Source organism: Psammomys obesus, unplaced genomic scaffold (genome assembly GCF_907164565.1).
Source record: "Psammomys obesus unplaced genomic scaffold, mPsaObe1.curated_primary_1811, whole genome shotgun sequence".
Lineage (NCBI taxonomy): Eukaryota > Metazoa > Chordata > Mammalia > Rodentia > Muridae > Psammomys > Psammomys obesus.
In genome coordinates this window covers 7,721,355-7,734,111 of record NW_026585691.1, presented here as the reverse complement: position 1 = coordinate 7,734,111, position 12,757 = coordinate 7,721,355, and the positions used below count along the sequence as shown (strand labels likewise).

The window sequence follows — 12,757 nt, the reverse complement described above, 5'->3', positions numbered from 1 at the left end:
TGCATACCTGTTTTTTTTCATTAGTTGAGGAAAAAAACAAAAACAAAACCCCAAGGATAGAATTTGGTCTAAACACAACAACAGACACATGTGTAATCTTAGGAAGACGTACAGATTTCAGAAAAGACCCAGATGTCTCAACAGTAAAAGATAATGAGGATTCACAGTTTCTTCCCACGGGCACATGGCACAGAAGATGATATCCACAAGTCAGATAGGATTCCAAATCTTACTTTCCTCATCTATAAAAAGTAGGAATAATACATTTGCCTATACCTCACAGAGCCACTGAGGATGAAATAATTAACACACATAAAGAATTTTATCTAGTGCCGGGCAACATTAAACATCTACCCATCTTACTAATGCTGTTTTTGTTGTTGTTTTTAGGATTGCCAACACCCAAACAGAATTTAAATTGTCAATTAAAAGTAAATTTCCTTGTCAATGCCCTATAATTGGAGTAGGTAAACTATAGTTGTTTGGCAGGCTTGCTAGAAATGGTTTTTATATTGTGTGTGGTTCACATGTGGTGGAGGGCGGTGGGGCAGGGGCAGGTGCATATCAAAGCCAAAAGTGGATACTGGATGTCTTCCTGATCACTCTGCACTTTATTTATGAGGCAAAGTCTCTTGGTAAACAATTCTGGAGAGTCTAGTTGACTAGCTTGCTCTGGGGATTCTATCTCTCCTTCCCAAATGCTGCTATTTTATGTGGGTAATGGGCTAGCCTTCACACTTGTGCTGCAATATTTTTATCCACCGAACCATCTCTCCTGCTACAACTCTGTTTTTAATATGAATAAAGTTTAAAATACATTGTATGAAATGTTAAAACAAACCTATTAATTTTATGCTAACAAAAGTGATAAAAAATTTATAAACTGTTGCTTCCTATATGCCCATCTTGATATCACATTTTCACTTAACAGAGAAGCTATAAACAAAATCATCTTAAATATAATTACATTTTGCATTTTAATACTGATTAAATTAATACTACTGATGTCTAATAAAAAATGTTGACATAAAGAAGAAATTCAGATGTTACAATGAGATGCACCTAACAAGGGGGAAATGTAATGTTAAAAAAAAAAAAAAAATATATATATATATATATATATATAGAGAGAGAGAGAGAGAGAGAGAGATCCATAGAAGAAACAAGGAGAGGGAAGAGGTCTCAAGAGTCATAAGCAGCACGAAACACAGGGGAGCTGATGGCAAGAACAAGGCTCATGCAGCAGCTGTCAGTGGCGCAGGGAGGAAAAGCAGCCTGTCCAATCATTCTTCTCAACTTACTTGTCCAGAAAGACCTAGTGTGAGTATGAAGACACATGCTAGGGAACACATTTAAACATTTTATTAGGAATTTATCAAGATCTACTTCACAGATAGGTAAGTATTACTTGAATATTAAAGGAACAAATGTCACAGGACCTGTATTTATAGAAAAGCACATTTTAAGAGTGACGATAAAACGGCAAAAAGACTAAATTAATAAGAAAATTCCAAGGAAAAGCACAAACCCACTGAAGGAAAATTCTGTTAGCAGAAAGGAAAGCAAAAGAATCTATACTCCTACTTACAGAGGAGGACTGTGGCTTAGAGGCCAAAGTAGTAGTAGTAATAATAATAATAATAATTGCCTGAAATACTAGGAAGTGAAGCAGGAAAGGTATCAAATAAGGATGACTAAAACCACAAGCAAGCAGCATGAATAAATCCATGAGGCAGCAAGCAACAGCCATAAACACATCCTCAAGTAAACTTGGGCTATTCTCCCACAGCAGTTCACCAGCAGAATCAACAAGCAGTTGGGTAAATGGCAGTACAGAAATAGTCAGTGCTAATGAAGCAAAAAAGCAAAATAGTTCATATGTGCCAGTATATTACTAAGCAGGGGAATGAAATATAGATTATAATAATTCCTATCTGTAGAAAAGAAAATGAAACCAAGAGGAAGCTGCCAAGGCAGGAAATAGGCAAAAGTAGAGGAACTAACCTAGCTACACTAAAAAGAAAGAAAAGTATTCAAGATGGTGTTATTTTAACAGTACATTCTCAGGATTGAATAACCACAGAAACACAGACAATGACGGAATTAAAATGTAAAATCTAAATGAATTTCCTATCCTTAAACAAAGAAAAAGAATTATCCCAACAAATCCATGGTAAGCCTAGAGTCGTACAAGGCTATGGTCAAGCCATTATTTCAAGATTCTAAAAGCAAGCACTCAGTGGACTTAGAAGTTAGAAAAAAAATCCTATGGTATTTCACATAGAATGGATATAAAAAGATATGACATTTTTGTGCCTTCAGCAAGCCATGAAAATGAGATGTTGTAATTAAGCAGACTGGCTGATACCAGAACTTAGACTTCCAGTTCAAGTGGATTTGGCTGACTCACAGTTCAAACAGTACTGGTTGCTTTACACCAACAGAGGATGATCGGCCTGTGTTGACAACTGTCATACCATAAAGACCTATTATTTACTACATGAAGACTTTGCTTATTACACTCTGGTTGTTTAACCTGAATTGTTGTTAACCTTGGGAAAGAAAACAGCAAGGCTACGTTTGTTTCCAAACAGTTAGGAGGATTACTAAGCCTTTGCAAAAAACACCTGATATAAAGCACAAGTACTTACTAATATCATCTTCATGATAAATGACAGAATGAAACGGCAGGATTCGGTCTTTAATATATCTCTCTGCTGGCTCAATATAAAATGTGCCACCACGAGTCTGGATGAAACCTTCAAATCTTCCATCAATGACAGACCCATGACTAAAGCTTCCTTCTTCACCTATTGATGAAAAAAACAAATTCTTGAAGTTTTAGTTTGCATGTTCTCCTTTTTTTTTAAAAAAAAAAAAAAGCCATTCTTACTTTTTTTTATTTCAAATATTCTCAGTACTGGGAAATTAATTTTCACATAAAATATATCAGGTTATTTTGAGATATGAATAATAATCAGTATTTAGTTAAAACAGAAATAAAATTACTTACAACAATAAAAATGGAACATCTATCTTACTGACAATCATATGCCTAGCACAGTGCCTGACATTCAGATAGCAGTCATTCAATAATCATTACATTAACTTAAACTTTTAAAAAGCAAACAGATCTTCTAATAAACTATGTATTTCCAGAATAAAGATCCTCAAAGTACCTTTTGAAACTTTTCCTAATTTACCACAAATGAAAAGCTTCTTTCTAACTTGATATTGTACAGTTTTTAGGGCTCCTTGCCACCTACAAATGTTATAAATGTATTTTTAAATAGGAAAGGACAAAACAGTTCAGAAGTAACTTAAACAAAGCACTTCTACACTCTTGTTTAAAATGCTGGACAAAGAAGCTAGATGTCATATCTCAATCCTATAATACCAGTGCTCAAGAACTAGAGGCAAGATGAGCCTGCGATTTCAAGGTGAGAATGAACTGCATACTGAGAATTAAGCCAGCCTAGAAAAATCATTTAAAAAAAAAAATGAGTCTTTATTAAAAAAAAAAAAAAAAGATACTGGACATATTTATAATACTATCTCATTATTCTCTAAAGAGAAAAATAACAGCAAAAAAGGGAGTACTTTCAGTTCTATTTAAATATAGTCACAAAATCTAAGCACCAAAATTAAATTGATAGAGGCACAGCATTTTGCTTTGATTCACTTTGTTTGCTCTGAAGGTTCATGTGCCATGAACATGTCCCATGTGCCAGGAAGAATACTAACCCTGAGCCATGCCTATAGCACCACCAACCATTTTGGTTTTGTTTAAACATAGCACTTGGCTATGTTGCTCAGGGTGGCCTCAAACAACTGACCTCAAACTTCCCCACATCAACTTCCCAAGAGGCCAAGACCATAGGCACATGCCTTTAAAATTTTATCAAAGCTGGCCATAAGACTGGGACAGAAGGACTTGAAATCAGTTAATCACTATTAACAAGGCTTTTGTCTTCAACAACAAAACCCAAAATTTTACTTTTGAAAAATTCATCTTTGACTAAAAATAAATTTTCATGGGCTCAATCACAAGCATTACATGAAGGCGAAAGAAAAGTAAGGGAGAGCAGGAGAAAGCAGGTGAAAGGAAAGAGAAGTGAGGGTAGAGAAAAAAAGAGAAAAGACAGAAGGGGAGGAGGAGGAAGAGGAAGAAAAGGGAAGGCAGTGGAGAATGGAGAGAGAAGAATGAAAGAAGAAAAAAGAAACAGAAGAAGGAGAGGAAAGGGGAAGACAAGATTGGAATCAACTCCCAGGATTTTCCTTAATTTTGTGAGGAGGAAGGGGTCAAACAGTGGACCTGACATGTGCTATATATAGACATGCTACCCATGTAAAATAACTCCAGACCCAGTGTCTTACAGTTTCTAAGTTACAGATTAATATTAGTTGATTTTCCAATAAATCACAAACTGAAAATAAGATCTGTACTTTTTTTTTTCTGGTTCCCCCCTGCCCGTTTTGGCTTCCCCACACCGCCCAACTATCTTGCTTTGTAGACCTAGCTGGCCTTGAACTCATGCTTCTTCTTCCTATGCCTCCAGAGTACCAGAATTACAGGTATGTGCCATCAAATCTATGGTGTATTTTATATGACATCAACTTTATCTAAAAACTCACTTATACTTTTACTTCTTCTGACCATCACCTACCCAAAAGGGCACAGTTTATCTGGCAAGACAAGTGATCAAGAAAGTAAGAGAACACTATAAACTGCCAGAAAAAATACTTTTGTTTGGTTACAATTAAAAGACTATAAAAAAAAAACCAAAAACCTAAAATTTAGTAACTTGGGTTGGTTTCCAGGTAAGTTAAGTATAAAAACACCTCATTTATCTAATATAATAAAAAAAAGTAAAAGCTTTTCTTTAAGCATATTCAAAATGTTATAACATTGAGCAAAAAAAAAAAAAAATCTTATTTACAAAAAAAAGAAAATTTTTGAATACTTTGGCTTAATAATTAAGGACTGTCTTTAGTAATTATTAATGCAAAGATATAACAGCCTAGAAGACTGAATTATGTTAGCCTCTTTATGACTTCCCTCCCTATCTGTCTGTCCCACTTTGCTGTCCGATGAACTTCCTGTTGGGTTAAGTATGTGCCTGTGCCTCCCAGCAACTTTTTTAACTGGTAAGAGATATTAGTTACAAGTGTCAAGAAAAACACATAAATTTTATGAAGAAAGGGCCTGGGGAATTTTTTCTTAGGTGACTTTATTATGTTGTTTTGAGCTAATATGATCTCTATTGTCAGTTTCCTTTTATGTTTGTGTAAAACTCAGAAGTTACCACTAATTCTTCCTTGGAAAATTGGAAAGTGTTAAAATCACTGAGAAGTTTTTGAAAACTCTGACTGAATGTGGTGGTACATACCTACAGTCCTATCACTGAGGCGGGAGAGTATGAGGGAGAGTAGCTTCAGGCCAGCCTAGACTACATAGCAAGATATTGTCTCAAAAACAAACAAGAGGCTAAAACAACTAGTAACTCTTAACACTTGGAAGCACCAAGAGTCAAAGGGTCAGAGATCTCAGAAGTGCTACATTGCATAATTCACTATTAAACATCATATAAAGTAGTTCCATAGATGACTTCATTTTCAAAGATCACTGTCTGAAATGACTTGCTCTATCTCCTCAGGTTTTGCTTTGAAAAAAAAAAATTGAGTTAGTTAATTAAAAAATTAAAAAACCCACAAAATTCCCTACATGTCTTGGGCACAGGATTATCAGGTTCAAAGACAGGCAGACGGGTGACTATGTAGAGCTCTCATCTCTTCCAGGCCTTGTGCCTTTGCTGAATGTGGTGGTCAAGGCTATGAAAGGCTGGGCAGGAAGAATATACACCAACAGCTAGGACCATCTTGAGTTTCTTTTGTTTTTGTGTTAAAAAGTTGGAAATTCATTAACAGGGTTTTATTTGAGCAATGGACATTAGGGAAAGGACTGTAGAAACCCAAGTATGGCTATGGGCTTCTCAAGAAACAGAGTCCCTCAGGTGGAGGTAATCAAAGAGACAGCCACTGAGTTCATGTCAGAGACAGTCCCTGTTCCCCTTACTAGGGAACCCGCTTGGACCCTGAGCTGCCATGGACTACATCTGTGCAGGGGTTCAAGGATATCTCCATGAATGGTCCTTGGTTGAAGCATCAATCTCAGAAAAGACCCCTGGGCCCAGATTTTTTGGTTCTGTTGCTCTCTCTAGAATGTCTTGTGATGAAGTACTGCAGTGACAGCCATCTGGGATTAGATGCCAATCTCTTCTCCCCTTTCTCATAGGTGCATGACTTCTGTCCAGAATTCATCACCAGGAACAAATCAAATCTGAACCAGGGACCAGAGAGCCAGTAGAATGCTTTGTCCATCCCTTATGGATCTCTAAGGAAAAGGGCCAATTGGCAGGCTTGATTAAGGATCAGAGAGTCTTCTAGAATTCTTGACACTCTAGACAGTCAAATGACAAGATATTCTTTCTCTGCTACTTTCTTCCCTCTCCTCAGGATCTACAAAATCTCTTCTGAAATATCTGTCTATATTTATAATATATACTCACTTGTGTAGAAATAGAAAAAATAAAAGAAAATGTCATATGAAAGTCCAACTTACCATAAATATGTCCAGTGTAAATATGAGAGGTATCATAATCAAGTACTTTATTTGATGTTTCTACTTTAAATTCATCACTAAAAAGGGAAGTGTCCCTCTTCATTCGTAGGTTGAATTGTCTGCAAAATGGGACAGGAAAAGAAATTAAAAGGATCCAAATCTTAAATGATTTCTTTTACTGTTAAAAAAAAATTTTACAAAGCAAGGACTGTGTCACACAATTTGTCTATTTGGGGAATACAGTGAGTACCAAACTAGGAAGGACTAGTAAAAAAAGAGACCATGTATCAAAGCAAAACAATTAAATTATAAATTCTGTCCATTTTGTAGAATTGTTTTAAGGATTAGAGATTATAATGTAAAGTCAGCACATAAATGCTCGGCCTGCAGGAAATGTGGATAAATGGCAACAACCTGTCATATTAACACCCCCCTTTTTTTTTTGGTTTTCCAAGACAGGGTTTCTCAATGTAGCCAGGGCTGTCCTAGGATTCTCTCTGTAGACCAGGTTGGCCTTGAACTCACAGAGATCTGCCTGCCTCTGCCTGCTGGGATCAAAGGTGTGCACCAACACCACCTGGCATACTAAACTCTTAAAAATATATTATGCTTCCATAATTGCTACAGAAGTCTGCACATGATAGAATTTCTATTCCATTATCTTTATGACAAATATAACAACAAAAATGCTGTTACAACTTATCTTCTCAAGCATGCTTTAAATAGTAGACCAGAATGTGTTTGAAACACATTACAAATTTGTGCCAAAGTCACTATACTCATCTGTGACATGTATAAATTAGAACAGTATCACCTTAGGAAACTGATCAAAAGACTCAATGGCAGTGGCAGTGGCTTCTAGTACAAAAATTCCTCTTCTAGAATTCTTACCATGCTTGTACAAAATGAAATGACCTCCAGTACAACAGACTACAATAAACTGGCCTATGTCTCTAATTCCTATAACAAAGCCCTTAAAACTCTGGGATCTCCTAAATGACAGGAGTGTCCTCATCCCTATTCAATGGTCCCAATCACACCAATATCTATGAAGAAGTGAAGGAACATGGAACTCCCACACAGCCTCAGGGTAAACCAATCAAAGACTATTTAATGTTTTTATAGAGTTTAATATCTACTCTGCAATCCCTGATCTCTGGGGCTAGAATTTCAGCCCTCAGTCACTATGGGGGTGGGGGGGATCCCGTGTTCAGTCACTTTATTATCACAGACAGTGAACTTGGTGAGCATACACCGGTGTATAACACATGGAAGCACTGCAAAGGTGATACATCAAGAAAGGGCATGGAGGGGTTGGAGAAATGGCTCAGAGGTTAAGAACATTCACTGTTCTTCCAAAGGTCCTGAGTTCAATTCCCAGCAACCACATGGTGGCTCATAAACCATCTATAATAAGATCGGGTGTGAATGCAGAATGTTGTATAAATAAATAGAAAGAAGGAAGGAAGGAAGGAAGGAAGGGAAAAGAAAGGGCATGGAAGAAGCGTGGTGCTCCCATCTGTCCTTTGCATTTCTTCCATTTTCCTGTTCCCAAGTTGTATCCTTTATAATAAGGAAGACAATGCCACCAGTAAAACCTCAAAATGACAGGAGTGGGTAGCATATCTTGTTGAGACATTGGCCAAGAGGGCCCACAAGGCCCTCTATTTTATCCTCATCACCACAGAAATGGGAAGAACAACAACAACAAGAAAAAGAAGAAAAACAAGAACAAGAACAAGAAAAGGAACAACAAGAAGAAACAAGTAAACAAAAAGCTTAAATAACAATGGTGCTGCAGCAATGGTTTACTGGTCAAGAGCACTGGTTGCTCTTCCAAGTGACCTAGGTTCAATCCCTAGCACTCACGTGGCAGCTCACAACCACCGGTAACTCCAGTCCCAAGGGATGCTCCTCTTCCGACCTCTGAGGGCACTGCATGAATATGGTATGCAGACAAAACACCCATAAACACAAACTAAAGTAGGAAGAATAGGAATTAAAAAAGAGGCGCAGCCAAACCTATAATCCCAGCATTTGGAGAGGCAGAGGCAGGTGGATGTCTGTGAGCTAGGGGCCAGCCTGATCTACAAAGCGAGTCCAGAACAGCCAAGGCTACACAAAGAAACACTGTCTCAGAAAAAAAAAAAAAGAAGAAGAAGAATTGGAGGAGGAGAAGAAGGAAGAAGTAGTGGTAGGGGTGGGCATGGTGAAAGAAGAAATAATAACACAAGGCACCAGACATGATGGCTGTATAACACGTTCCAGGCTTGGGCTATATAGAGAAATGCCATCATACCTGTGCCCCTACCTCCAAACTGTAAAAATCATGAACTAAATAAGAGAAGAAGTCCAGTCAAGATCCAGTACCTCAATAGTGGTAGAGCACTTGTCCAGCATGTCTAAAGCCTTTGGTCTAATCCCCAGAAGCAAAGCAGGCTGGGAGGGCAGACCAGACTACAAGCGATGATAGCTGGGTGTGGTGGCACATATCTTTTAATCCCAGCATCTGGGAGGCACATTAGGCAGACCTCTCTGTGATAGCAAGGACAGCCTGATCTACATAGAAAGTTCCAGGCCAGCCTGTGCCACACAGTGAAACCATATCAGAAAAAAAAAAAAAAGAAAAGAAAAGAAAGAGGGAGGGGGAAAGAAAGAGAAAAAGGAACAAAGAGAAAAACAAAGAGGAAGAAAAAGAAAGAGAGAAAGGGATGTTGAAACTAGAAGAAAATTTTCCTGTGTATGTATTATAAACACATTCAAGAATTAGAGCAGTGGTTCTTAACCCTACTAATGCTGTGCCCCTTTAATACAGTTCCTTATGCTGTGATGACCCCAACCACAAGATTATTTCATTGCTACCTTATAACTATAATTTTGCTAGTTATAAATCATGATGTAAACATCTGATATGTAGGATACCCTACGTATGTGAGTACATATGGATACCCTATATATGAGTACTGGGAAAGGGTCATTTCCCCCACCTAAAGGGATTGTGACCCACAGGTTGAGAACCACTGAATTTGTGAGATCGTGTTAGCATAATTAGGAGAAAACAAGCTATAAGAGAAAGGACAAGAAGAAAATGGCAATGTAAAACATTGATCATGTGGTTTGAATGAGAAATGTGCCTCCTTCCCCCAGCTTCTATGGTGGTGCTACTATTTTGGAGGAATGGAATCTTTGGGTTGTAGGGCATCGTCATTGAGGGGCAAGCTCTCTGCTTCCTGGTCTTCAGAGGTATAAGCAGGCAACCTGGCGTTCCTGCCATCGCTTGTCATGAGCTACTCTTAACTGCTGTGTCTTCCCTGACCTGATGGACTGTGCTGTCAAACCATGAGTCCAGAGACAGCCTCCTCCCTTAAGCTGTTTCTGAGCAACCAGAGAAGTACCTTAATAAAAATAATTCATGATCAATTTGGTTTATTCAAGAATAAGGTAGATTTATATTTTTAACCCACCGTATTCAAAGGGGAGAAAAACCACACAATCATATTACTTGCAGAAAAAGCAACTGAAATTTTCAGCACACAATCAAGATAATTTTTTTTAGCAAACAAGGAAGTCAGAACTTCCTTAACCTAACAAAATATCTCCAATATATTTTAGTATCAAAGACCAATCGTTTCTTCTCTAAGGTAGGAATAAGAAGATATTTGCACTTGCTAGTTCTCTTCAACATTGAATGAAGGTCAGTGTTAGCACAATAACTCAGTGTATAAACAAATAAATAAGCATGCCTTTATTTGTAGATGACATAAAATCTATGTAGAAAATCCTAAAAAAAAAAGTGCTGGACACTAATAGAAACAGTGAACGTACCAGAGTCACAGAACACAGAACTAGTATACAAAGACCAAAACAAACCCACCAGCCTGTTTTTATATCTAGCAGCAAGCTATATAGCAGCAAGATATAAAGAAGAAATTTAAGAAACAATCCTAATTAGCGTGTATTGTGTGTATGTGTGTGTATCTGTCTTTTTTTTAAATGGGGGTTTTGTTTTTATTAGTCTCACTATATAGCCCCGGCTAGCCTTGAAATCAAGCTTGCCCCTCCCTCCCAAGTGCTGAGGAATTCAAGATGTGTGTGTCACCATTCCCAATTAAAATAGTACATTTTAAAATGTTAAATACTCTTTATTTGATATTATATATAAACCGCAGTAAGAGCCTTTCAGTAATAAAGAACAGCGTCCTTGACATAGGAAATTCTAATTAAATCAGCATTGTCAAGAATAGACAGTTGCTTCCTATAACAGGCCAGAGAACACAAATTGAAACACAGGTGAGTCTTGTTTCTGAGACAGTGATAGAATTATACCAGTGTTTAAACATACTTATGGCCAGTTATATAAATCTAAGTCTAAAAACAGTGGTCTGAATTTTGGTACAGCATTAACTATGGTACACATTACAAGCCTGAGTCATCTGTTTTGTAACATTTAGGCAGTGGATCACTCATTTAGTAGTTTCTGCCCTTTCTCCTTCTTAATCCCAGTGAAAGTCATTTTTGTTTCAAGGATGTACTTTTGGGATACTCCCTCAGAGTATCCTCTCCCAAGGTGATGCCTCTGTTCTTGCTGGCATCAGTGTATGAGAATCCCGCAGCATAACCTGTCTTCTACCCAAAATGGCTATGAAGATAGGGTCCAATTTTACGCTTGCCTCCCTTTCCTACAGTGTGGCACTGGCACTCTTTTTGTTTTGTTTTGTTTTGTTTTGTTTTTTGAGACAGGGTTTCTCTGTGTAGTCCTGGCTATCCTGGACTCACTTTGTAGACCAGGCTGACCTCGAATTCACAGAGATCCTCTAGTCTCTGCCTCCCAAAGTGCTGGAATTGCAGGCGTGCACCACTGCTCCTGGCTCACTGGGCACAATTCTGAACAAAAATCTCCTTGACCTTTTCCACATCACACATTTTTAATTCACTCCCAGGTCAACACCACAAATGCTATAACCCAAAGACAGACATTCCACTCTCTGTACTGTAACACTTTTAAAAGTACTTAGGAGCAAATTCAACAAAATGATGTCTCTACACAAAGGCTATTTAGGAAAAAAATGTTCAAAGAAGCCAAGGAAGACTTAAATAAATGGAGGTACCAGGTTCAAAATTTGAAGACTAGTGTTTGTTGTTGGACTGGGTGTACAGTGTGGTAGAATGCGTGTTTAGCACATAGTGGGCTTAGGACATGAGGTTCTGAGTTCAAGACTTAGCACTCTTTCCAAAAAGCTATCAACTTTTCAAACTGTCTAAAGATACAGCAGCCTCTATCAAAATAGCAAGTTTTGCTGTGGATACTGACAAGGCAGCTCTAACACTGATAGGAATGCAAAGGACTTAGACCAACAAAGCAATTTCTAGAAGAAAACAAAAAGTCATAATCTCCCCCAAACAGAACCACCAACTAGGACCAAGTATTCAAATACATAAACCTATGGAAGACATTTCTCATTAAATCTACAACGAATTCAAGAGAGATGCCTGATTATCTCCAGATGTTCATTTCCTCTTTCTTCTTACAAAGATGTGTGAAATAGTCACTCCATCTACATTTTCTTCCCATTACTATTGTGAGAGTGAATATGAGTAACACATATGATGTGCATATGTAAAGGTTTTAGCTTAAAGTTTTACATGCTAATTTTAAAACAAAAATAAAAACGATAAGTTGCCAATATGAGCATCAAGTATTATGGGTTGATTATAAAGTTTGCTTTCACTAGTATGCTTTTTTTGCTTTATATCATTTGTGTGTGAGAGAGAGAGAAAGAACACATGTACCACAGAAGACAGTTTTGAGAGTCTGTTCTCTCCCTGTACCATGTGGGTCCCAGAGACTGAACTCAGGCCACCAGGCTTGGCAGCAAGTGTCTTTACTGAGCCATCTTACTAGTACGCCAGCATATTTTTTAAAAACAGAAAAGTCCTTTTCTCAGGTCACCTTTTAGAACCTCAATATGCATAACACACACACACACACAAACAAATAATAAGCAGAAGAGTTTTGCAGAAGATAGAATCAGCTCTGTGCACCCCAGGCATCATCCATGAGAATTCTAGGGCTTTACAGACTGAAAAGAAAAAAAAAAAAAAAAAAAAAAAAAAAAAAAAAAAAAAAAAAAAAAA

The 12,757-nt window shown here is 37.5% G+C and overlaps 1 protein-coding gene across 1 annotated transcript in view; it reads right to left on the bottom strand.

Moving 5' to 3' along the window:
• Positions 1-12,757, bottom strand: part of Adam10 (ADAM metallopeptidase domain 10) — a 98,072-nt gene that overhangs the window by 53,070 nt on the left and 32,245 nt on the right. The window contains exons 3-4 of the mRNA XM_055598088.1: positions 6,623-6,741; positions 2,652-2,810 (exon numbers count right to left, since the gene is read on the bottom strand). Of these exons, the coding sequence (XP_055454063.1) occupies positions 2,652-2,810; positions 6,623-6,741 (278 nt within the window). The remainder of the gene's footprint in view (positions 1-2,651; positions 2,811-6,622; positions 6,742-12,757) is intronic.